The 24,073-nt window shown below is 34.6% G+C and overlaps 1 protein-coding gene across 8 annotated transcripts in view; it reads right to left on the reverse strand.

Annotated features, from left to right (window-relative positions):
• Positions 1–24,073, reverse strand: part of DMD (dystrophin) — a 2,091,067-nt gene that overhangs the window by 1,373,968 nt on the left and 693,026 nt on the right. For all 8 annotated transcript variants that reach the window (XM_055376532.2, XM_055376533.2, XM_055376528.2 and 5 more), the window contains exons 18-19: positions 22,724–22,847; positions 6,469–6,556 (exon numbers count right to left, since the gene is read on the reverse strand). In XM_055376532.2, coding sequence (XP_055232507.1) covers positions 6,469–6,556; positions 22,724–22,847 — 212 coding nt within the window. The remainder of the gene's footprint in view (positions 1–6,468; positions 6,557–22,723; positions 22,848–24,073) is intronic.

The raw sequence follows: 24,073 nt of genomic DNA on the forward strand, positions 1-24,073 counted from the left end.
CTTGGAGTAGAAAGAGAATAACTACACTGTACTCATGAACTCATTCAATACCAAATCAATAGTGTACTCTATACGAATATAAAAATTATGAGACCAATGTACACTGAAGCCAAAAGCCATACACAAACAAGCACACAATCTCTCTTGCATCAAATTTGCTTTAAAATACTTGGGCAGGGGATGGAGAGCACTGTCACGTTATTTACTGACACTGTCACGTTAATTACCGACACTGTCATATTACTTAATGTACCTCTCTTCAATTAAAATTAGAAATGCTATTACTTCAACTTATGAATTAATTGACCATCTAAATGCCAGGACTACTGTTGATTTTCTAAGAAAGTCCATTAAAACCTTTCTAGAATGAAAAAGGTTTCAAAGCGTTTTCCAAGTAAATATTTGCATATGGATTTTATTATTATATATAATTGTTTTATATGTATTCTGTAGAATTATACTCCTTGGCTCAATGGAAAATTTTGAGTTTTGTAAGAGTTTGTAAGTGTAAATATCTGAAAAGTTTTAAGTATCAATCATCTGAGCATCTGTTTTCTAATTTTGTGTTAGCTATTTAAGAATACAAACACTAACACACCAGGCATTATGAACAATACTTATGGAAACCATTTTGTTGTAGCACATTAGAATCTCAGGGATAATGGATCATAATCCATTCACATCTCATATTCTAAACAGCCCCTGAAATAGTCTATGAATAAATATACTGCACCCAGAGGAAATGGATCATTACTTGAAGTGTATCCATTAATTTTATAACTTGTGTACAGTGCATAACAGACTGTTAGAGTAATTTTAATTGTGCACCACCTTCCATGCAAGTACTTCAGAACTGCCACTTAAAGTGAAGTATTCCTCATCAAGCATATTCATCATTAGCCATGAAGCCAGGGTAGAATAACGCAAAACCAGTGTTTCCAGAGCTCTTGAATTAAAAGAATATTTGGAATAGAAACTTAAAATAAAGCTGCTAATAAACAGTCTCCTATTTTTGCTGAACTTTAAGTGAGGGTTATTACAAGTCCATTTAGCATTCAATGTAATAGTCTAAAATGTAACAGAGAGATATTCAAAACCTGTGAAGACAAGTTCTGAGGCTAAATTTTAGAGGTTTCTGTGACCGCACTGACTTAAAGTAATAGCTTTTAAAAATTAATGGTATATATAAAAGTAATACCCCTAGTGAGGGCAATATAAATTTTACTAATATAGCCCTTTTGCTTTTTTATTTTGAAACATCATAAAATTAGAAAAAAGTCAGATTTTTACTTTTACTCATATTTGTTTTGGCCACTCATTTCCCACAACAACAGTGACAACAACAGTGACAACAACAGTCTCTTCCTTTCACACACATGGACACACACACACGCACGTCTGCGCATGCAAGTTCACCCGTGCATGCATGCCGTGCTCACACACACCCACAGAAGCTCTTCCTTTTGGAGATTAGACTTAAACCAAGAAAAATGTGCCTGTCAATTAAAAACATTTATTGAATGTGAACTCTGTGTAGAGCATTACACTAAGTGTCATGTGGAGAAAGAAGAAATATAAATCAAACTGCCCAGTACTGAGGAAGGAATAAGAGAAGAGGAAATATATGCAACTGTGGAAGGCTACTCATTCATGATGAAGGGCATGGGCTACTACAAGTGGTACAGTCTCCATGCCACATTTGTATACAGACTATTTGCAATATGTCTTGCCATTAAAATATATGATTAGAAGAGCTGCTGCTACTGAAAGTTTTTCCAGTGATCATGAGTTTTAGCTTTCAGATGAGCCAGACTGACCATAATCCCTACCCTCACCCATCTGACAAAATCTGGTTGCCCACCTCAAATAACATAATTCATGTGAAATTATCTAATGAGCTATGAACCAAAATACAAGAAAAAAAGATAGTTACTTGGTTAATGTTATGGATTAGAAGAGCTCTCGTCAGTGTTATCATTCTGTGCCATTTAATTACAACAGTTAGCATACTTATTATCAGGTATCACCTTAAACACTATAATCTATCACTCAGGGAATGATAGTTTTGAGATGTCCTTTAGTCTAATATACTAATAATTACCACTTTTATTTAAACATGTCCTTGATGTGACTGTCCTTAGACTCTTAATTAACACACAGAAAACTACAAATAGAAATTGAAAATGAATCACAATTTAACTAACCCTATTAGATAACTATAGTATCTCCTCTAGAAATTATGGTGAAAGGATCTTAGAGACTAAAGAACGAGAACCTGAGCTACGCCTACATATGTTTTCAAATAAATGTTTTGATATGATCATATTTTGGTAATTTCAGTATTAATATGGAAAACCAGTTTATCTAAACTAGGCTTTTTTGTGTTATACCTGATTGATGAGACTGTATGTACTCATGCAAGAACACTATTTTACAAAAAGGATCACGTCTAATCCTAAACAGATAAAAATAGACATATGTTTAGGTATAATCATATGTAGATTATTTTAGCCCTAGGTTGTCCTAAAACTCCACAATCTCAATAATACACTGAAAGGCCTTGGTCATGATAAGCATCAGTTTAAAGACTGTTCAAATGAAAATCTTAGAAAACCATTATTAGTTACCAATATTATTAAAGCATTAGAAAGATTACTTACTATATTTAATGGCTAAATTTTTCTAAATTTCTAAATTATTTATAACATTTTGTATTTAAATTAAAAAATGTAAAAATAAACCTTAAAGTTATATCACATCTTTCTTGAAAAGTAAAATAAAGAATTTGGAGACTCCCTTTTCAATATGCACAGCTACAGGAATATATAAATACATCACTAGATACCTGGTCTAGCCTCTCACTTGCCCTCATTAAGTTAACAGTTTCCTGAGACCAGGGTTATGATCCTAAGCTTACATATTGACGGTAAGCTGCATGAAAATTACAGCTATCCAAAAACGTCTCTAGTAAAAAGAGGTACTTTGCACCATCCAATATTCTGTCACATTTATCCAACCAATTAATGTTGACATAAGAACAGTAAATTAATTTTAATGTTAGTTCAAACAAAAAATACAGCTAACATAGAGATAAATCACTTAAAAATTATACCAAAATTTCATGCCAAAATGCCAGAAACGTGATTTTTTTTAGTTAACACTCTCCTTTTGGTAGCTTCTCTTTTTAGTCTACGATCGTGAAAGATCACTTCTACTCTGACCAAAAGAACTGGAACATCCATAAGGAAAACGTCCATGTATAGTTTTAAAGTGGGCAAGGAATTTGGCCAATTCATTTCTTTGGTTAAAAATTCCAAATAAATTAGTAAGAATCTCTTACTGTCTATAAACTCTTAATATACAAATTATTGCTGTAAAATTAATGATATGGTTAATATTAACTGTTTTAAAATTCTGCATACAACTCTTCACATTTGATAAAATACAGTGAAAATAAAAAGTATCTTCCAATTGATCATAAAACTTGTATGTGACACTGAAAAACTGTACATATGTTACTAGACATACTGTTTCTAGAACGTACAACTGATTTTTAACAATACTTTGCACCATCAAATGAGGTTCGCTTCTACATTGTAACCATGGTAAATTTTGTACTTTCAACAACCTTAACACCCTACCCTGTCTTCTCAGCATATGTCTTAAATTCCTTCAACAAATTGCCTTCAGGACAAATAGATTTTGTTTTCTGCATTACTTAAGTGATGTTGAGTCTTCATTACTTCACAGATATTTAGAAACAGACAGAAATCATTTGGAAATATGTCTGATGTACCATTTCAGGTCAAAACTGAAGTAAAATTTAAGTTACGAGAAATTATTTTTTCCATCTTGGAATTTCATTCTAAAAGCTAACTGATGAATTACAAAATTATTCTAAATTTTTAAAAAGTAGTTTAATCTTAGGGCAAATTATTTTAAGTAGAAAATTCAGTTTGCTATGCATATACCAGTATAGATACATATAAAATATAGTTCACAGAATTTTTTAAAATATATACTAGCTATACTTATGCTATTCTACGTATTTTTACACTATGAATATATGTTGAATATTTTCACTGTGATAAGCACACATCAAATTTATAAATATATACACACATATTTTTATTAGTGGCATAATAATATGACATTATACAAGAGTGGTTTATCTTTATCTTAACTTCTGAGGAAACTATACGTGGTTAAGAGGAACAGCCATTTACATGAGGTCCTAAACGAAGTACACTGATTCAGCTCTCATTTTCCTTTCTATACAAAAAGGGCAAGAATGTATGTGTCTTACGTGGTTGTGAGATTTATTACATCTCCATACCCTAAGCTTGGGAAGGAAGATTCTGGACTTATAAATTTAAGAGCTTTAATGCAATAATTGTTGGAATCCTAGTTTACAGAAAGCTTCATTTATCTTTCAGCTTCATGAGCTACATCACTCAACTGTACTTTTGGGCTCTATACTAAAGGAGCTATTATGATGTAGGGGTAGCAGCCCCTCTGAAATACACCTGAAGAGGTACTCCAGGCACTTAATATGGTTCTAGCTTATCTCACAATTTGCACAATCACAGAAAATAAATATTATGCAATTTGTTCCTTGAACGACAAAATGGAACAAATAGATACGTCAGAATATTTGAGCCTTTAAGTAATTTCATAAATTATTTTATTTAAGGGGGAAACAGAGCTATGGTCATTTTAAGTAGTCATCCTAGTTATGGCCCAAACTTGAGACTAATGACGTATCAGTTAGACCATATCTTTACTGGTAGAACAAATGGGTAGCATAAAATTTGATTAATACAGTCAACCAAACAGGAATGTCTCAAATCACACCCTTACCCCCGCCTGATATCTGCCAATGTTAGCATTTTCCTTCAGATGGATTATTATTTTCACACCAAAATTACCAATGTCATTACCTCAACGACTGCCTTAATTTTGCTTTTCTAAACAGAATCTGGTCAATTAATATTTATTAAGCACCTACTATGTGTCCTGACTTTTCTACATGCCTCCAAAAATTAGAACTATGAGGGAAATAATCAAGAAAATTAATATTCTCACTAGTCACACGATCATTTAAATCCTGCATGTAGTTTTACTTACCAAAAATTAAAAATCATTCCCTTAATTTCTAAATGTTTAAATTATTTCTGATTAATTCAGTGTAGGTAAGCTTGATATATAACTATGACATGAGACCATTTAAAGTATAGCTCTTGCATCAGCTTATTAAAATGAAAAAGTGATAATACAGTTTCTAGGGGGAACTTACATAACAACTAGGAGAATATTTTTAGATCACATAATTTTATTTAACATGAATATGCTGTTGTTGATCAGTTAAAATTACCAAGGAACATACATCTAAATAAAAATCTATTGATATTTTCATTATCTGTTCTTAAACTTGTTCACTCAAGTCTCAGCTGTTATATTTGTTTGTTTTCATTTTTAACCAAATACAGTCAGTCATGGGACTCATTAGAAGAAGAAAATGAATTGATTTTCTAGGAAGACCATTGAACTTTTTAATGCCAAATTTGCAATTAAGGCAAAAAATAACTTGTACATAGAACTTATGTCCCAAAATGCAGGCAGATTCAGGAAAAAGCTGACATGCACAACAAAAACATTTGTTATATTTATTTATGATGTTGTTGTAAATATCTTCTACAAAATGAAAAATAATCTTATTTGGAAATAGCATTATCCCTGATTTTCATGAAATTTTATCTGGAAATATAGTAGTATAGCAATGACAATTTGAAAGAAGGTTGTTTACATATCATGTCAATGACAAATTTGGTACACATAACTTTTGAGGCACTGAGTATTAGCAAAGATTAATTTTAATTTATTCTTGAAAAAGAAAGACAAAAACTTGGCTAGCTTTGTGCTTTTATCTCACTCTAAAAAAGTTACTTAAAAGTAAAGGTTATCCCGAAGAGACTTTTTTTTTTAATGAGAGAAAGTGATAAAAAGTAACATAGAAAATGTCATATATATTATTAGAAAACAGGAATGACGGTAAAACATTCCATATAATTTCAGTGTTTGGAAAAACATATTGCAAAAATGATTTAAAATCAGATGATGATCAGTTTTACATATATAACATGACTGTTAATGTTTTCAAATTTCTGTAAACCTTATTTTCTTAAATTATTTTGATAAATGCTAGCAGATTTGCATTAAAATTTATTTCTCTGCTACAGATTGATAAAATATTCCACCACATCCCATTTTCTTCCAATGGACTCAAAGTTGAATTTCTCCTAATAATTTCCTTAGCATTAAAAAAAGAATAATAAAAAACATACAAACACCTTTTAATTTAAATTTGTATTTAAGAAATGCTTGTCTGATATAATTCAGCTGATAAATATGAACCTATGTGTTTATCAAATCCCTAAGAAGATTATCCAAATCAACTCGTGTAATTACCATTCACCATCTGTTCCACCAGGGCCTGAGCTGATCTGCTGGCATCTTGCAGTTTTCTGAACTTCTCGGCTTTTTCTCGCTCTATGGCCTGCAGCATGAGAGCAAAGATGAGTAATTCAATACAAGGATTGTGAATCTACACAATAATTATAACTTCTACTTGCCCTTTCAAGCATTAAGATGTTTCACTCTGTCAGCTTATCACATGAATCTAAAGACTTTTTCTCAACACTTTTGCCATCAAAAACATCAAAATGGCAATAAAAGCATGAGCCATTTTCACGACGTGCTGCAACTTTTAATTATAAGATTTCTACTCAACTTTTTTTTACATTATAGTTTCTGATACATTTCAATGCAAGACTGCAAAAAGTAAAAAGGCAATTCATGACAATGAAAGATAAAGTGTCACATAACTAAAATGAAATTTATCTTTTACAGATACACCATTGAAATTACTTCTAATAAGTATATAGGCGGTATTAAAAATCAAATTGAGAATCCAGTATGTATATAAAATGGAAAAAATAAACTACCATAAATAATTTAGCAGAAATATATAATATATATACATATATATTTAAATACCAGGGTGTAGGCTAATTTTTCTTTCAAAAATAATCAAAGTACTCCTATTTCCAAGGAAGACAAGCAAAAATAATCAAAGTACTCCTATTTCCAAGGAAGACAAGATTGAGTTTCAAAAAACTTTCTGAATTCCTTTATTTCTCTTAAGAGTTACATTTTGAAACACAAATGCAAAATTATTTCAGTTAACAATAGCCAGAATTTCATACTATTGAGTTTAGCTAATAATATTCCTATGGAGACATAAATTTTAAACTATGATAGAGTAGAACTACATTACTATAATCATCAAGAAGTGTTGACTATAACAATGTGTATGTCCTAAAACATAACTATTCAAATAAATATAATGCAATTAAAATACAGTAAGAACAACACACCTGTGACTTAACAATCGTATTATAACAAAGATTTCTCTTGAATTTGAGGCAGAAGTTTATTCTACATGAGACTTTTTTTTAAGACTTTATTTACATCCACAGGCATTGAAAAAAATATTTCCAGGTAAAATACTGGAGTACAGATGGGAGGGCAAATAATAAATACATGCACAGTCTGCACCACTGTTGAGCAGAAATTTGTGCAGGGATGGAAATGATCTGTATCTGTGTCATCCAATATGATAGCCAATAACCACATGTGGGTATTGAGCACTTGAAAGGTGGTCAGTATGACTTGAAAAAAAAAGAATATTTAATTTAATCTAATTTTATTTATTTTAAATAATTTAAAATTTAAAGGTTACATGTGACCAGTGTTAATTGTAATTGTACAGCGCAGATCTAATACATTCCTTTAAAAGCAAATAGTTAAGAGATAGGCCTGTAATCCCAGCTACTCAGAAGGCCTGGGCAGGAAGACTGCTTGAGTCCAGGGATTTGAGATCAGCCTAGGCAAAATAGAGAGACCTCCATCTCTAAACAAACAATTTTAAAAAATTAGTCAGGCATGGTGGCATGAGCCTGTAGTCCCAGCTACTCAGGAATCTGAGGCAGAAGGACTGCTTGAGCACAGTAGTCTGAGTAGGCTGCAACGAACTATGATTGTGCCACTGTACTCCAGCCTGGGCGACAGAGGGAAACTCTTTCATATAATATGGCAATATCCGAAATAGTTTCAGAGAAAAAGTAATCATCTAGACAAGACTATTTACTAAGCACATTAAATTATGGAAATGCTTATACAATAATCCACATATTTTTATGTATCTAAAAAGACTATCTAATTTAAAGAAATAGCTACAAATGTAAAGCTTTTTGGTTTTGTTTTTCTCTCAGACAGTCTCACTCTGTCGCCCAGGCTAGAGTGCAGTGGCATGATCTCAGCTCACTGCAACCTCTGCCTCCCGGGTTCAAGCAACTCTCCTGCTTCAGCCTCCCGAGTAGCTGGGATTACAGGCGTGCACCACCACGCCAAGCTAATTTTTGTATTTTTAGTAGAGACAGGGTTTCACCATGTTGGCCAGGCTGGTCTCAAACTCCTTACCTCATCATCCGCCCACCTCAGTGCTGGGGTGGGGCGGGGGGATTACAGGTGTGAGCCACCGTGCCTGGCCTGAATAAAGGTTTTCTTAAAAATTTATTTTAAAGAGTTTCTTAAGTGGGAGACCTGACAATATCTGACTTCAAGGCTTGCTATTAAACTGCAGTAATCAAGACAGAGTAATATTGGCAAAAGAACAGACAGGTAAATCAATGGAACAGAATAGAAAGCTCAGAAACAGATCTACATAAATATAATCAATTGATTTTTGACAAAGGAACAAAGGCAATACAGTGGAGAAAAAGTCTTTCAACAAATGATCCTGAACAACACAACATCTACATGCGGAAAAGTTTATCTAGGCATAAACCTTACACCCTTCTTTTGTTTTAATTCCAATTATTTAATTCCAATTTATTTACTTTCATGTTATTCACTGGATCAGCTTCATTGGAAGTTTATACTTTTGATGGTGAAATAGCTGACATTATTGTGAATTTTATCACAAATTCACTTTAAAATTTCAACATTGAATATATCTGTAAAAAATGATAACATCGGCTGGGTGCAGTGGCTCACATACGTAATCCCAGCACTTTGGGAGGCCAACGCGGGTGGATCGCCTGAGGTCAGGAGTTCAAGACCAGCCTGGCCAACATGGTGAAACCCTGTCTCTACTACAAATACAAAAATAATTATCTGGGCCTGGTGGCAGCCACCTATAATCCCAGCTACTCAGGAGGCTGAGGCAGGAAAATTGCTTGAACCCGGGAGGCAGAGGTTTCAGTGAGCCGAGATCACGCCACTGCACTCCAGCCTGGGCGACAGAGTAAGACTCTGTCTCAAAAATAAATAAATAAAATAAAATAACATGAACATATATTTTTGTGGAACACAGCATTATGGTTAAAAACCATGTTTTCTTGGATACACATGGATATAAAGATGGGAACAAGAAACACCGGGGACTACGAGAGTGGGAGGGAGTGAGGGGAAAAGGGCCAAAAAAGTAGCTATTGGATACTATGCTCAGCACCAAACCTCAGTGTCACACAATATACCCACGTAAAAAACCTGCACATTTACTCTTGAATGCAAAAGTTGAAATTATAAAAAATAAAATAAAAATGAAAAATAAACATACCCAAAATAAATACGTTTCCACTGAATTTAGAAATTTGTGTAACTGCTTGAAAGTAATTGTGGTGTTCATATAATTCATAAAATTAATTAATAATGAATCAATCACAGACTCTAGAGTAAAATGTAAAACTATAAAACTCCTAGCAGATAGCAGTAGAGAAAATAGAGGTGGCTTTGAGTTTGTTGATAGCTTTTTAGGTACACCACCAAAGGGATGACCCATGAAAGAAAGAATTAATAAGTTGAATAGTATTAAGTTAAAATGTTCTGCTCTGTGAAAGATGCTGCCAAGAGAATGAAAAGAAAAGCCACAGGCTCAAAGCGAATATTTACGAAAGACATATCTGGTAAAGAATTCTTATCTGAAATATACAAAGAACTCTTAAAACTCAGTAACAAAAACAAATTAAAACATGGGCAAAAAACCTTAACAGACACCTCATCAAAGGAAATATACAGATGGCAAATAAGCAAATGAAAATGTTTCACATCATGTGTTACCAGGGAATTACAAATTAAACAATGAGATACCACTACACACCAATTAGAATGGCCAAAATCCAAGAACACTGACAAAACCAAAAGCTGACAGAGATATGGGGCAATGGGAACTCTCATTCATTTCTGGTGGCAACGCAAAATGGCACAGCCACTCTGGAAGACAGTTTGGAGGTTCCTTACAAAAGTAAACATTCTACTATATGATCCAGCAATCATGCAGTTAGGCATTTACCCAAAGGAGTCATATGTCCACTCAAATTCCTGCACATGAATGCTGTAGCAACTTTATTTATATTTGCCAAGACTTGGAAACAATCAAGATGTCCTTCAGTAGATGAAGGGATAAATAAACTGTGATACAACCAGACAATGTAATATTATTCAGTGCTTAAAAATGAGCTATCAAGCCATAAAAAGACATGGAGGAACTTAAATGCATGTTACTAAGTTAAAGAAGATAATCTGAAAAGGCTATATATTTTACTGCAGGATTTCACCCTAGATTCAAATTCCGAATATAGGATAGTCTGGAAAAGGTAAAACTATATAAACTACAAAACGATCAGTGGTTTCTAGAGATTAAGAGAGAAGTGTAGATGAACGGGAAAAGTATTGAGGACTTTTATGGCAGTGAAATTACACTGTATAACACTCTAAAGATAAATACATGTCATTGTAACTTTGTTTAAACTCACAGAATGTGTGGCACCAATAGGGAAAGCTAATGTAAAAACTATGAACTTTGGGAGATAATGATGTGTCAATGTAAGTTCATCTATTGAAACAAATATACCACTCTAGTAGGAAATGTTGACAGTGGGGCAGGCTACGTATGTGTGGAAGCCGGGTTATATGGGAAATTTTTGTACCTTCTGTTCAATTGTGCTGTGAACCTATAATTACTCTAAAAATGTAGTCTATTAAAATCACAAAAAAAGGTTTCATGAATTAGGAATACTGGATTCAATATCAAGAGTACAAAATGCTAAAAAAAAAAAGCCAATCATTGACAGAATAAACTCCCATCAGGAATAGCTGTAATATATAAAATACTAATTAAAACTGAGAATAAATTAAGAGTAAAATTTAAAAAAAATCTATAAGGTGATAATTTTGTTTTATTTTCTTAAATACCTATCTCTTAGCTGAAAGATACACATTTTACGTGGTGCTCTGAAGGGCAACAAATGAAAACTCAGTTTTGTCTAATTAGTTAAGAAACTCTGAAAGTGACAGACACTTTTTAATATCTTAGATTCCACTTGAAAATTTCAAAGCACCCAGTTTGTGGTATTTTGTGATTTTATGTTCCCAGGATCCCTTTCCAATTAGCAGGTAAAACTTCTGAGTTGTCTTGAAATTCAGTTTCACAAAGACAGTATTGAATTGTTTCCAGAAAAATGAGGACAATCATGGATGGTTCTAATTTGTTGGTTGAACTGAAAAGTCCACGAAAATAGAGTAGCTACAACATCTGGTTAAAAGTAAGATCCTAGATGAAGCTCCAATATTTCTATTTTCTCAACTTATTAATTTTTGTGATCTAACTTATCTGTCCTTAGCAGCTTATGGCATACTTGTTTTTCACTACTTACATTTATTCTCCATTAAAAGGTAAATGTTATATGGAAAGCACCCTGAGCATCTTAGAGGAGAAAAAATAAGCACATTTAAGTAAATATGTAATGTAAATATCAAGAAAGACAGGAGGATTTGGGGTGTCCAGAATTTGAACTTTATCAAGAAAAAAATATACAGATGAAAGAAAAAATATATACCACAATACAACACATAAAGGAACAATGACAACAAGCTGAGTAAAGTGACGTTCTTTGAGTTACTTTTAGAGTTATCTTCTCCTATCAGAGGGGTTTCTATTTTATCTACATTGAGCTTTTGCTTTAGTTTATGTGAAATGATATAAAAAGTAGAATGACAACACTATGTGGTCTTTATAAATATTGAAAATAAATTATCAATAGCCCTCTAAATGTTATGATCATAATCTCTTTATTCTAAGCTTACTAGAATCAATTAATATTACTAACAGAGAACAAAACTTATATTTGAATATCTCAGGAATCATATTTGACCTTTAATATCTTGTTAACCACATTGTTCCAGTTATTCTAATATAAATAGTCTCAATAACAACCATCACAACTACAACAAAAACAATAATCTATAAAGTAGGTACTATTACTTTCCCATTTTGACAGAGGAGGGAAGTGAGGCACAGAGAGGTTTGTGAAAATTTTGAAAACAATGCAATAGTCACATTGAAAATGAAATTCTTTATACTACCAAATTATAGTTTATGTACATAATTTCCATATGTATGTCATAATAATTGTAAGAAAGAAGAAATCAGCATTATTGTATACCATTTTATACAAGAGAAAACTGAGCATCAGTAAGATTAAATCGTATATCAAAGGTCGTCATATTAGGAAGTTTTAGATTCAATATTAGAACGCTGCTCTTCTACTTATAATTTCAGCTTTCTTTCAGACATGCTCTGCTGTTGCTAGGGGTATTTCAATGGATATTAGTCAAAAAGGTGTGAGCATATCAGAATATATATCACAGCAAACGGAGCTTATAGTTTGGATGTATTAGGGATGTTCAACATATTTAACTATTAATTCAGCAGGGCCAACAAGATATCTCAAGGAATGCCGGGTCACTCAGAATGGTCTCTGACAGTCTATAGGCTGATTACCAACTCTGTATACAGCTCAAGTAAACTGAATAACTGGTGCATAAAGAGACACATAGACCCCAGAAAGAAGCAGTCAATGGTATCTGCATGTTTGTCAATGTTTAGATGATATCTGGGTTCTGTTAGGGCACATTACTTTCAAGAGGAACATTGCAAAATGAAGAGGAATATGCATACAAGTATGCCTTGAAGAGTGTGAATGAGAGAGTGAAGAGTCCAGAAAACATTTCATTTCAGACACAGCTGTAGATAGTTGATTAAAAATAATAAAATTTAGTATAACAAAGAGATGTTAAAGAAGATACTACAACAAAAGGGCCTGCAGTCACCCTTTTTGCTCTGCTGTTATCAGTTCTGTCTCTACTGCTTACTATCTGTCCCTAATAAAGTACTTCGACCTTTCTGAACCTCAGTATTTTCTACGTAAAATAGCAATAAAGATACCTACCATGTGGGACTTCTGAGAGGATTAAAGGAAGCTCGCTATTTATTTCCCAAAATGAGATCGTTTTTATAGTAAAATGGGGAACTAGGAATAATTAAGCTGGGAAAAATGGGTTGACATAAGCTAAGACTATACCCGACAAACTGAAATATGTGCTCATTCTACTTAAAGGTAACTTCAATAATCTTAAAAAGAAATTTAGGAAACTTTTTTTTTTTTTTTTTTTTGAGACGGAGTCTCGCTCTGTAGCCCCGGCTGGGTGCAGTGGTGCAATCTTGGCTCACTGCAAGCTCCGCGCCCCGGGTTCATGCCATTCTCCTTCCTCAGCCTCCTGAGTAGCTGGGACTACAGGTGCCCGCCACCATGCCCGGATAATTTTTGGTATTTTTAGTAGAGACGAGGTTTCATGGTGTCAGCCAGGATGGTCTTGATCTCCTGACTTCATGATCCACCCGCCTCGGCCTCCCAAAGTGCTGAGATTACAGGCGTGAGCCACCGCGCCTGGCCACGGAAACATTTTTGACACAAGAGATGATGAGAGTACCTTATTCATGGAAATGTCCAAATAACCACATATAAAAAGTGTTAAAAAAAAAAAAAAAAGGTTAAGTAAATAAACATCACTGAAAATCCCCATTTCTCCTGGGATCTGGCCACCCATACATGAACTTCTGTTTTAAGGTAGGGTGGATCAGTAGCTCCTAAAATTTCTGCCGTCTCCCATTAACTCACAGAAATATACATTAAAAAGCACAGAAAAGCACAAAAACCAAAAACAAAGTCTAAAGAGATATATTTTTCTGAAAAAGGAAGATAACTGTCCTCATTTTAAGTGACTGTGTATCAACAAGGAGGAACATAGGCCTTCCACAGGTCTATCTTGCAAAGTAAAAACTGGTTCAAAACAAAAACAAAAACTGGCTCTCACATCTATTCTCTTACTCAGTCCCATCAAAACTGCTCTTATCAGTCTCACCATTGGCCCCCAAGCTACTACATTCAATGACTGATGTTCAGTTCTCACTTTACCTATCACCATGATTTGATTGAAAGGATTCCTTTTTCTTCTTAGAAGTATTTGCTAATTTGGCTTCAAGTACTACTTGAACTCAGAGTTTTCCTCCAACTTCAGAGGTCACCTTTACTCCATCTCCTTTGCAGGTTCCTAATCATGTCCCTGAGCTCTCACTTTGGAGTGTCCTAGGCCTCAATCTGTATTTTCCTTTGTTTAGGCCAAAAACAGAATCCTCCACTCCTCTCTCTCTCAAGCCTCACATTCAATCCATCAGAAAGTCCTGTTGGCTGTAACCTCAAAAACATAGCCAGAAAGTGAGTTATCACGGTGCTCACTACTACCACATTAGACAAAGTACCCCATCATCTCTGAGGGGTATGAATGTTTCAAAGTAGGATACTAAAGGTGTTTATATTTCAACCTTTGTTCTATGATTATATATTATCAACACAGCAGACAGAGACAACGGGATTCAGCTCAACTCGCTGACAGCTGAATAAAAGCTCAAGTCCTTACCACGGTCTGATCTTAATTAACTTCCTTAACCTTTCTGAATTCTTCTGCTGCTAAACATCTTGATTTTTCTGCTGCAGTCACACGCTTACCTGTTGCCTGATGCTACAGGCGTGCTCCTGTTACACGGCTGTGCATTTATTTTTCCCCATGCCTAAAAAGGCCCTAAATTAGTTACTTGGACATTTTCCCCCATCAAATGCCACTTTTTCAGCTAGGCCTTTTAATGCTACTCTGTCTACAAGCACATGCATACCCTCTCATTTTATTCTGCTCCTTGGAACTTCTCACTAACATTCCACATGCTTTACATATTAGTCTTGCTTCATTTCCATCTTTCCCACTAGATTGTAAACTATATAAGGTCAGGCATCCTTATCTATATCCTCCTCTACTCTATCCCAAGTCTCCATGAAAGTGGCTGGTACATTATAGATACATAATAAGGTGAGCTCTATGTTAGCGTAACGCGTCCATATACAATATTATGGTCTATCCCCTTACCCACAATGCTCTCTTAAAGTGCAAATTCATGACAAACTCTAATAGCTTTATATAAAGTGGCCATAAAACCAGTCCATGGGGATAGGTGCTGCAAGCTCAGTAAAGGAAGGATGGATTAAATCAAAGTGTTCTAGAAACTGCATATTAGATAGGGAGTTGGGCACATCCATCTTTTCTTCAGCTCAAGTCCTGATACTGGTAATAAACCAATACCTAAGTAGAAAAGAAAGAGTACCATATACAATCCATGAGTCAAAACTTGGTAGAATCTTACCTCTCTGTTTTTATTTCATGGCTCTGATCTTCCACCTCCTCTCTCTATGAGTGTGTATGTACATATATGTACATACACATACATACTGTATATATACCCCTTTCCCTTGTTTTCAAGACCAAGGGTAGCATCTGAATACTCTTCAACCACAGTCTTCATTTTCTTTTATATATTTCATCTTCAATGAAATTTGGACTAATATTGCCATATTAGTCCAAATTCCAGTATTTCAATATTACTCCAAATACCTACAGTCAGACTTCAGCCTTCACTACCGTACAAAAAGTTATTTTGTGAAAGTCATTAATTTGGCCGGGTGCAGGGGCTCACGCCTGTAATCCCAGCACTTTGGGAGGCCAAGGCAGGTGGATCACAAGGTCAGGAGATGGAGACCATCCTGGCCAACATGGTGAAACCCCGTCTCTACTAAAAATACAAAAAATTAGCTGGACGTGGTGGCACGTGCCTGTAGTCCCAGCTACTCGGGAGGCTGAGGCAGGAGAATCGCTTGAACCCGGGAGACAGAAGTTGCAGGGAGCCAAGATTGCGCCACTGCACTCCAGCCTGGGTGACAGAGCGAGGCTCCGTCTCGGAAAAAAAAAAAAAAAGAAAAGAAAACAAAGTCATTAATTTTCTTCTTGTTAGGAAAAATTCTTCTTACAGCATTCAGTACTGATAAAAACTACAATTACCTCCTCGAAATTGCCATGTTCATAAAAATACCTCTGCCCTTGACAATACTATCTTTCTCTTAAATTTCTTCATGAAGTCTTCCAGCTTTTCTGTATGTGTGTTTTTCTGTAGAGCTGTTTATCATATATGTGTCTACATGCATATACATTTTTAATCTTGAAAGGATCTATATTTCATAACATACAGATTTTAAATTATGTTATTAACATATAGAATACTAAATACTTTACTCAATATATGCTTAATATACGATCACATGTCTAGAAGCCACTACTCGGATTCTAAAATATTTAGTACACATAATTTCAAGTAAAGTATATAGAAGCTAAAAAGGGCATCAGTAAATCAATGTATCAGAGATGAGTGATTATTGTGGGCTCATGAAAATCCTTAGAGATCATGAAGAATCATAAATTCTAAAATGAGTAACTTAAATGCAAAACAAAAGGCAACTAAGTTGTATAATATTCAATAAAAGGAACAAAAGTAAAATAATTTTAAGCACAGAATACAACACAGGGAAGTTCACAAATTCCTCAATAAGTTGATTGAAACCTCTTTCAGACCTCTGTTCCTCCTTCTTCACTAGCATCTCTCAAAAGCCTCCTCTTTCTGTATATCCTCTAACATTATGAAAAGAAGTTATGGATCTCTATCAGTCCTACTCCGACATTAGAAGTAATTAAGAATCTACTCATTTAACATTCTATAATCAAGTTTTACCCTTTGACTGAAGAGTAACTTATTCACTCAAATGTTTATTCAGAACTTCTTCTATCCTTCATATTGGTAATAGATCCTATCTTAAATGTAACTGCAGAGCTGAAAAAAATCACATATCCATATAGTTAAACATTTATTGGGTTATGTGTTAGGCATGGGGACACCAAAAACAAAACACACACACATAAAACCAAAACCACTTCACGTTCAAGTCCTGATTTCTAGAAACCAACAATGGAATTGAAATGAAAATGGCCAGAAATTAGTTTGTGTAAGTAAACAAAAATTAGATCATTGTAGGCTTTATGAGGGCAATATGAAGACATGGACTTTGTCAACACTTTTCAGACAAAGACCACTGGAACATATTTGTAGGTTATCAAAGTTAACCTGATTTACACGCTGCAACGAGAGACACAGTGCATCACAGGGAACTATGGGGCTGTCTCTAAGAGTATGTTAGAAAAAGCTTATTTTTAAGATGTGGGCTTGTGTTACATGATAGGGGGCATCAAGGAAGTGGGGCTTTGTTTTGATTGGATGTTGTAAGGAAGTAGGGTAATTCTATGTTGAGTGTCCTAAAATTTTTATCTAGATGGCAGGAGGAATGCAGAGAGGCTAAAGCTGTGTTTAGTAAAGAAGCATAATGTGTCACATTAATGAAGATGAGGGATATTTGGTCATTAGGCGTGGTTTGGACAATGCTATTCTTTTTTACTGTATTAAGATATGATTACAAAGTGGTCTTGCTTTTATCTTGATCCATCACAACCATAGCGTGTCCCTGTATGATGCTGGCATTCCTGGCAATTGTTTATATTCAACCAGAGAACATCACAGACTGGCTGCAAGTATCAAGGCAACATCTAGCAGTTCCAAAGCCAAACTGAAGTGCCAAGCCAGCTCCTGGCTATCAGTAGCTGATTTTATCTTTCTCAAATGATTATAAACACAGACATAACAAGATCATACTTATGTTTTAATAAGTTCGCTTTGGCAGAGGTGATGTGGAAACTTCTAAAGGAATATAACATTAGTAGCAGGGAAGACCAGCTACAGGATTGTCATCTTAAATAGAAGTAAGCCATGATATTAGCTTTAATCAGGGTTTTGGTGATGGGAATAGAGAGAATTGGACATTTTCAAGAGCTGTTAGGGGAGCAGGATTAATTGAACCTGTCAAAGACTGGACTTGTGAATGGTAGAAAAAAAATCTAGGTGACCCAGTTCACTTTCAGGTTTCTGGATTAGGCTGTTTGCAGGGTGAAAGGAGGGAGAAAGAATAAAGGACGTCTGGGGAAATAATGAGATTTAAGATATCAGGCAAACATCAATTAAAATTGTCTATTAGGCAGTCAGATGTATCACCCTGGGTTTTAAGAAAGAGATGAGCTAAAGATACATATGGGAGAAGGGTTCATTCGAAAATAGATACTATTTGAATGGCAATGAATGAGGATATCCAGAGAAGAAACACAAGGACTCTGAAGAATATCAATATTAAAGAAAAACTGAATTGGAACAAATGGCCACGAATGTGAAAGAATTAATCAGGAGAAAGCAGTATCCCATAAGCCAAGCGAGGAAAGAATTTCATGAGGGAAAAGAGGTTAATAGGTTCTAGTTCTACAGAGGGATTGAGTAAGATAAGGCACGTAAGTATTCACATGCATGTTTATAGGAGAGGACACTTTCTTAAAGATGAAAACACAACCGGTTTAAAGGCTAATGATAAAGACCTGGGACATAGATTTTTGACAATCTGGATATACAGTTGAATGGAACCAGGTGGCTTAATACATAGTCAGTGATGCTCCTGAGAACACACACCCAGAGATGAGCCTCAACCAGGTGAAGCATAGCCTCTTCCACTAAGGCAAGGGGGGGGGGGGAAAAAAGATGATATGAGCACAAATACCCACAATTTGAGAAATATTATTTCGACTAAAGTAGGAGTTGAAATCATTTACTGTGAATGATGGGGAAAGTTTAGGTACCCCACAAAAGCTTGAAATAATTGTTGAGAGAAACTAAGTTGAAAATATACTTAGGATGCACGGAAAGCTTATGAAGAACTGCTGGTTTTGTTAAAATATGTTATTAGCGCCGGGCGCAGTGGCTCACGCCTGTTATCCCAGCACTTTGGGAGGCCGAGGCGGGCAGATCACGAGGTCAGGAGATCGAGACCATCCTGGCTAACATGGTGAAACCCCGTCTCTACTGGAAATACAAAAAATTAGCCGGGCGTGATGGCGGGCGCCTGTAGTCCCAGCTACTCAGGAGGCTGAGGCAGGAGAACGGCGAGAACCCGGGAGGCAGAGCTTGCAGTGAGCCGAGATCACGCCACTGCACTCCAGCCTGGGACAGAGCGAGACTCCGTCTCAAAAAAATAATCTTATTAAAGAAATGGAGTAATGCCTGACAATGACAACATCTACATACATACAATCATGACAGCAGGTAGCTGAATTGAGGAGATGAGAGAAACAAAAGCTTTTAGTGGTAGCAGGAGAGCCCACGGGGATGCTGAAATGACTAAGAATGAAAGAACAACTCGGTTGAAAAAATCTACCAACCTAGTGCCAAAGTCTTCAATGAGAAAATATGATAAAATGGTAGATAAGAGATGGTCAGAAGTCATTAACTGCAAGGAAAGAGGTATTTTTACATAAAGAGAGCAGTATCTTTGGAATTGTCTCTGTTAGGTGAGGGAGTCAGTCATTCTAAAGTAGTGGGGGTACAAAAGAGGGATGAGTCATAGTGCTGTTTTTGAGGGTAAAATTGGTTTCCACGTATGAGTAGAATAAGTATATAGAAGGCTTGTCTTGAAAAAGTGTTTGAGCCTGCCGAGTGAGAGTGTGGGAAAGCAGAGGAAGTGAAGCAAGGAAAAGAAAGTGCAATAGAGCAGAGAGAGAAAGACAGAGGAAAATATAGACTTGAGGTACCTATACTCTGGGTAGTAAACACAGATAACAGAGATAGGAGAAATTAGAAGCATTAACTGGCTTCATGATTTCCAGCGGGAGTTGGTAAAAAGTTGATTCTGAAAGAGTGTAATCAAGTGCAGATCCGAGGAAGAGCCCAAAGCCAGATGACCATAACGGCTTGATAGGGAGGGTTTCAAGAGAACCTCACAGAAGCTCCAGATTTTCAGACACCTTATCAAATCCCCTTGTGATCAGAGGAGGCTATTTCTTTTGTTGTTGTTTCATTACCAATTTGTGTTACCATGTGCTCACGGAAAAAATTCGAGTTGTTAGAATCTGTTAATTCAGCTAAAAAGTCTGAACTGCAGTGATACGAAAAGAATGTGAGAGGTAACCGGTAGGTAAAGCCCAAGATTGTGTCCTAGAATATTGATTCTCAAGACTTTACGTGCATAGGAATCACTCCTGGAAAATGTTCAAAGGCAAATTTTGATTTACTAGTTCTGACATTCTATATTTCTGACAAGCTCCCAGATAATGTCAATATTGGTGGTCCAGGGACATTTTGATTAGAAAGGTCCCCTAGAAATCAGCTTTTAAATAAGTGCATTTTGTTAATTATATGAATAAAACACATGGTGAATATACAAGGAAAAAATTACGCTTTGGTTTAAAAGTTGCATTTTTTAAAATATGTGAAATTGAACTGATAATGGCCTATGATATGCTAATTGGCTAAAAGCACTTGAAAGGAGTAAATGAAGAAATCAAGTGAAAAAAAAGAGTTGGTAATATTTAGCAATTTTTAATGAAAGCCTAAAAATGGATTAATACCACTCAAGTTCATGACACGAGCCTGCCATGAGTTTAAAATAACCTATATAAACCGACAGGTGATGTAGTAAGAAAATTAATGGATACCTAAACTGAATATCCATCATCGTAACTATGTATTTCTCTCAAGGATTTTTAATACATATACATTGTATTTAGCCTGAGGGAAACATCAAGGTAAATCATTTCATGTCCCATTTTAGTAGGCAATTAAGAATGACGTTGTTATTTCAGAAAATGAGAGTTCAGGTTGATAAAGGGGACTCACAAGGTATCAGAAAACCAGTTATAAAACATTGTACATTTTTGAGCACTTTTAGTCTGTCATGCTCCCACTATTGATAAAATGCAAATCGTTCGTAGGTAACCACATGATAACAGGAACTTTTAAAATTTATATTCCTGAAATACTGAAACTCAATTTTCCTGCCTGATCAAAGCTGTCTTAAGATAAAGAAACAGACTATCAGACAGAAACCTGTAAGAATCAGATCAATAACCACTGTTAATTAGCTAATAAAATGCTAAAGGTGATTCATACTTTCAGTGGTCAAATATGTAACATGAAGTTTGAAAATTAGAGTTTAATGTTCTCTAATTAATTTTCTACTACTAAGAGAATTTCCCTCAAAAATCATAGCAAACAATTTACCTTCAAAGAAGTATACTTGAAAAAAGATATTTAGCTAATTTTCTACAATTATATATTATCTTTCAGTTTTCATATTTCCCATTTCTTGAAACCATTTAGAATAGTCTATTATAATGCTGACAACAGCATGTCTTATAAAGCTAATAAGTAATTTAAAACAGCTTTCCAATTTATAAGTAGTTAACTCTAAAAAGAACTGGTGACAAAATTGTCTTCCCTTTTTCAAGCAGCCTAAAAAATAGATTTTTTTCCCAGAATATATATATATATTTTGTTGATCTCCAAAAGTTCCAACCCCAACAGCAAACATTAGCTTGTAACTGAGGTAATATCATATTTGTAAAAATACAATAGATTTTGCACTTCATGATTCGAATCCTGGAGAGAAAAAGCAGAGCTAATATACACATTTAGATGTGACCTTCCCATGGATAAAATTACTTTTCATTCATAATCACTGTTTCCTTAGCTTGCCCATTGTATTTACTCTGCCTGTTAGAAATTCTTTTACAAACTGTTGCCAATCATATACAAAGATGCATGTTTTATAATTGTTGAAGTTGAAAAATTAAAGACTTGACAAATTCTCTAAAGATGAAACACTTTATATTAAATTAATAAAACTTCCTATTTGTGAAGTTCAAAATTATACCATCTCAGAAGGGAATAACAACAACAAAGCATCTGTTACCACATGTAAATACTGAGAAAGGCTGGACACCTTTTAGATAAGGTAATACACAAATATCTGGGAAATTTAAATATCTTATAATATATGACATGGATTGATGACTATAAAGAATAACTTTTTGATAACAGTGAGAATATAGACATGGTCCTAAGTATGGTATCTATTATATTATTCTATTATATTTTACTCTATTCTACTCTACACAATTGTGCAAGCTTGCTAAGGCCTAGCCTTGAGGTAACTGAACAATATATGAAAGAAATCAACATGAATTAATGTTATAAAATTGTTAATTTACAGTCAAATAATATGTAAGTTAAGGCAAGTTTATGAAAGGCATCCCTAGTCAGTCACAGAAGAATCCAGAAAGATTTCTCTAGGCTAAACTTTGATTTTGCTTGCTATCTAAAATATATTTTTAAGACATATTAAACAGCATTTTATCATATTGCATTAATCTATCAACTAATAGAATCACAGATAACAAAGCACGGAGTTTACAAGCACCACAAAATGAGTACAGATATAAAAATTAATGCATAACCTACATTGACTTTTTCTTTTAAGTCTGAGAAGTTGCCTTCCTTCCGAAAGATTGCAAATTCAGGACTCTGCAACACAGCTTCTGAGCGAGTAATCCAACTGTGAAGTTCAGTTATATCAACATCCAACCTAAGACAGCAAAAAATAAAAGTCATTATTTCTTGATTATCTCTTTCTTCTATATTAAAAAAAGCAATTTATCCACATTTATCATTCTTTTCTCAATCTGAGACTCCTGCCTGACACCTCTATTAGTATTAATAGCAGCACTATTTTCCCTGTTAGGTAGACTCAAATTTGGAGTCAGCTTTGATCTAGAGTCTTATGATCACGGAGGTCATTTTATTCACCTCAATGTAAAAATCACTTCTACAATATCTCCTGTAAGCTATCACCCAGCCTCTGCTTGAATGTTTCTACTATTTGAAAAAGTACTAATTCCCAAGATAACCTTTTCTTTTTGGAAAGTATTTATGAGAAAAAAAAAATTCCTGTTGGTGATCACCATTGAACCACATGCTTTTCTGTAGTCTCCAATCATACTGCCTCTAGGTTTGGCCACGTGACTTTCTATCGCAAATGGGACAATAGTAAGAGTATTGCAAGTAAGGTTTTGATAAGTGCTTGCATGTCAGAGCTTGACTTTTTAAGAGCACACATTCTGAGAAGACAACAATTATATAAGAAGTACAATAACTTTGAGGTGATCATGTTTTAAGGAAACTTGATCTATCCATGTGAAGAGGCCACATGAAGAAGCATGGGGCACCAGGCATGCAAATAAAGCCCTCTGTGACCCATCTCAATGCCAGCTGAAAACAGACAAATGATTGCTCCAGTTGATGCCACATAGAGAAAAGAAATACCCAAAGGGCACTGCTTACGTTGAAGAATTAGGAGAAATAATAAATAAGTGCTGTTTTAAGCCACTACATTTTGGTGTGAGTTGTTATGCTGCCATAAATATCAGATCACCTATCCTGTTATTTTCAAACCTTTTTTTTTGTTTTTTTGGAAGAGATCTTTGGAGCCACCAGGGATAAACTATTTCATTCTAATCAGGTGATTTAGGTATAGAAGAGCCAAACTATGGAGTCAACCCAGGTGTCTAATGGAATAGTATGAAGCCTTTAAGAATATGAATAGCCTTTCATTTGCAACAACATGTATGAACCCGGAGGAAATTATGTTAAGTGAAATAAGCCAGGTGTAGAAAGACAAATACCGCATGATCTCACTTACAAGTGGAATCTAAAAAAAAAAAATCAAACTCAAAGAAACAGAAGACAATGTTCATTTCCAGGAGCTGGTGGGGGTGGAGAGTAGTTGGAAAGATATTGGCAAAAGGATACAAA

Source organism: Gorilla gorilla, chromosome X, assembly GCF_029281585.2.
Source record: "Gorilla gorilla gorilla isolate KB3781 chromosome X, NHGRI_mGorGor1-v2.1_pri, whole genome shotgun sequence".
Classification (NCBI taxonomy): Eukaryota; Metazoa; Chordata; class Mammalia; order Primates; family Hominidae; genus Gorilla; species Gorilla gorilla.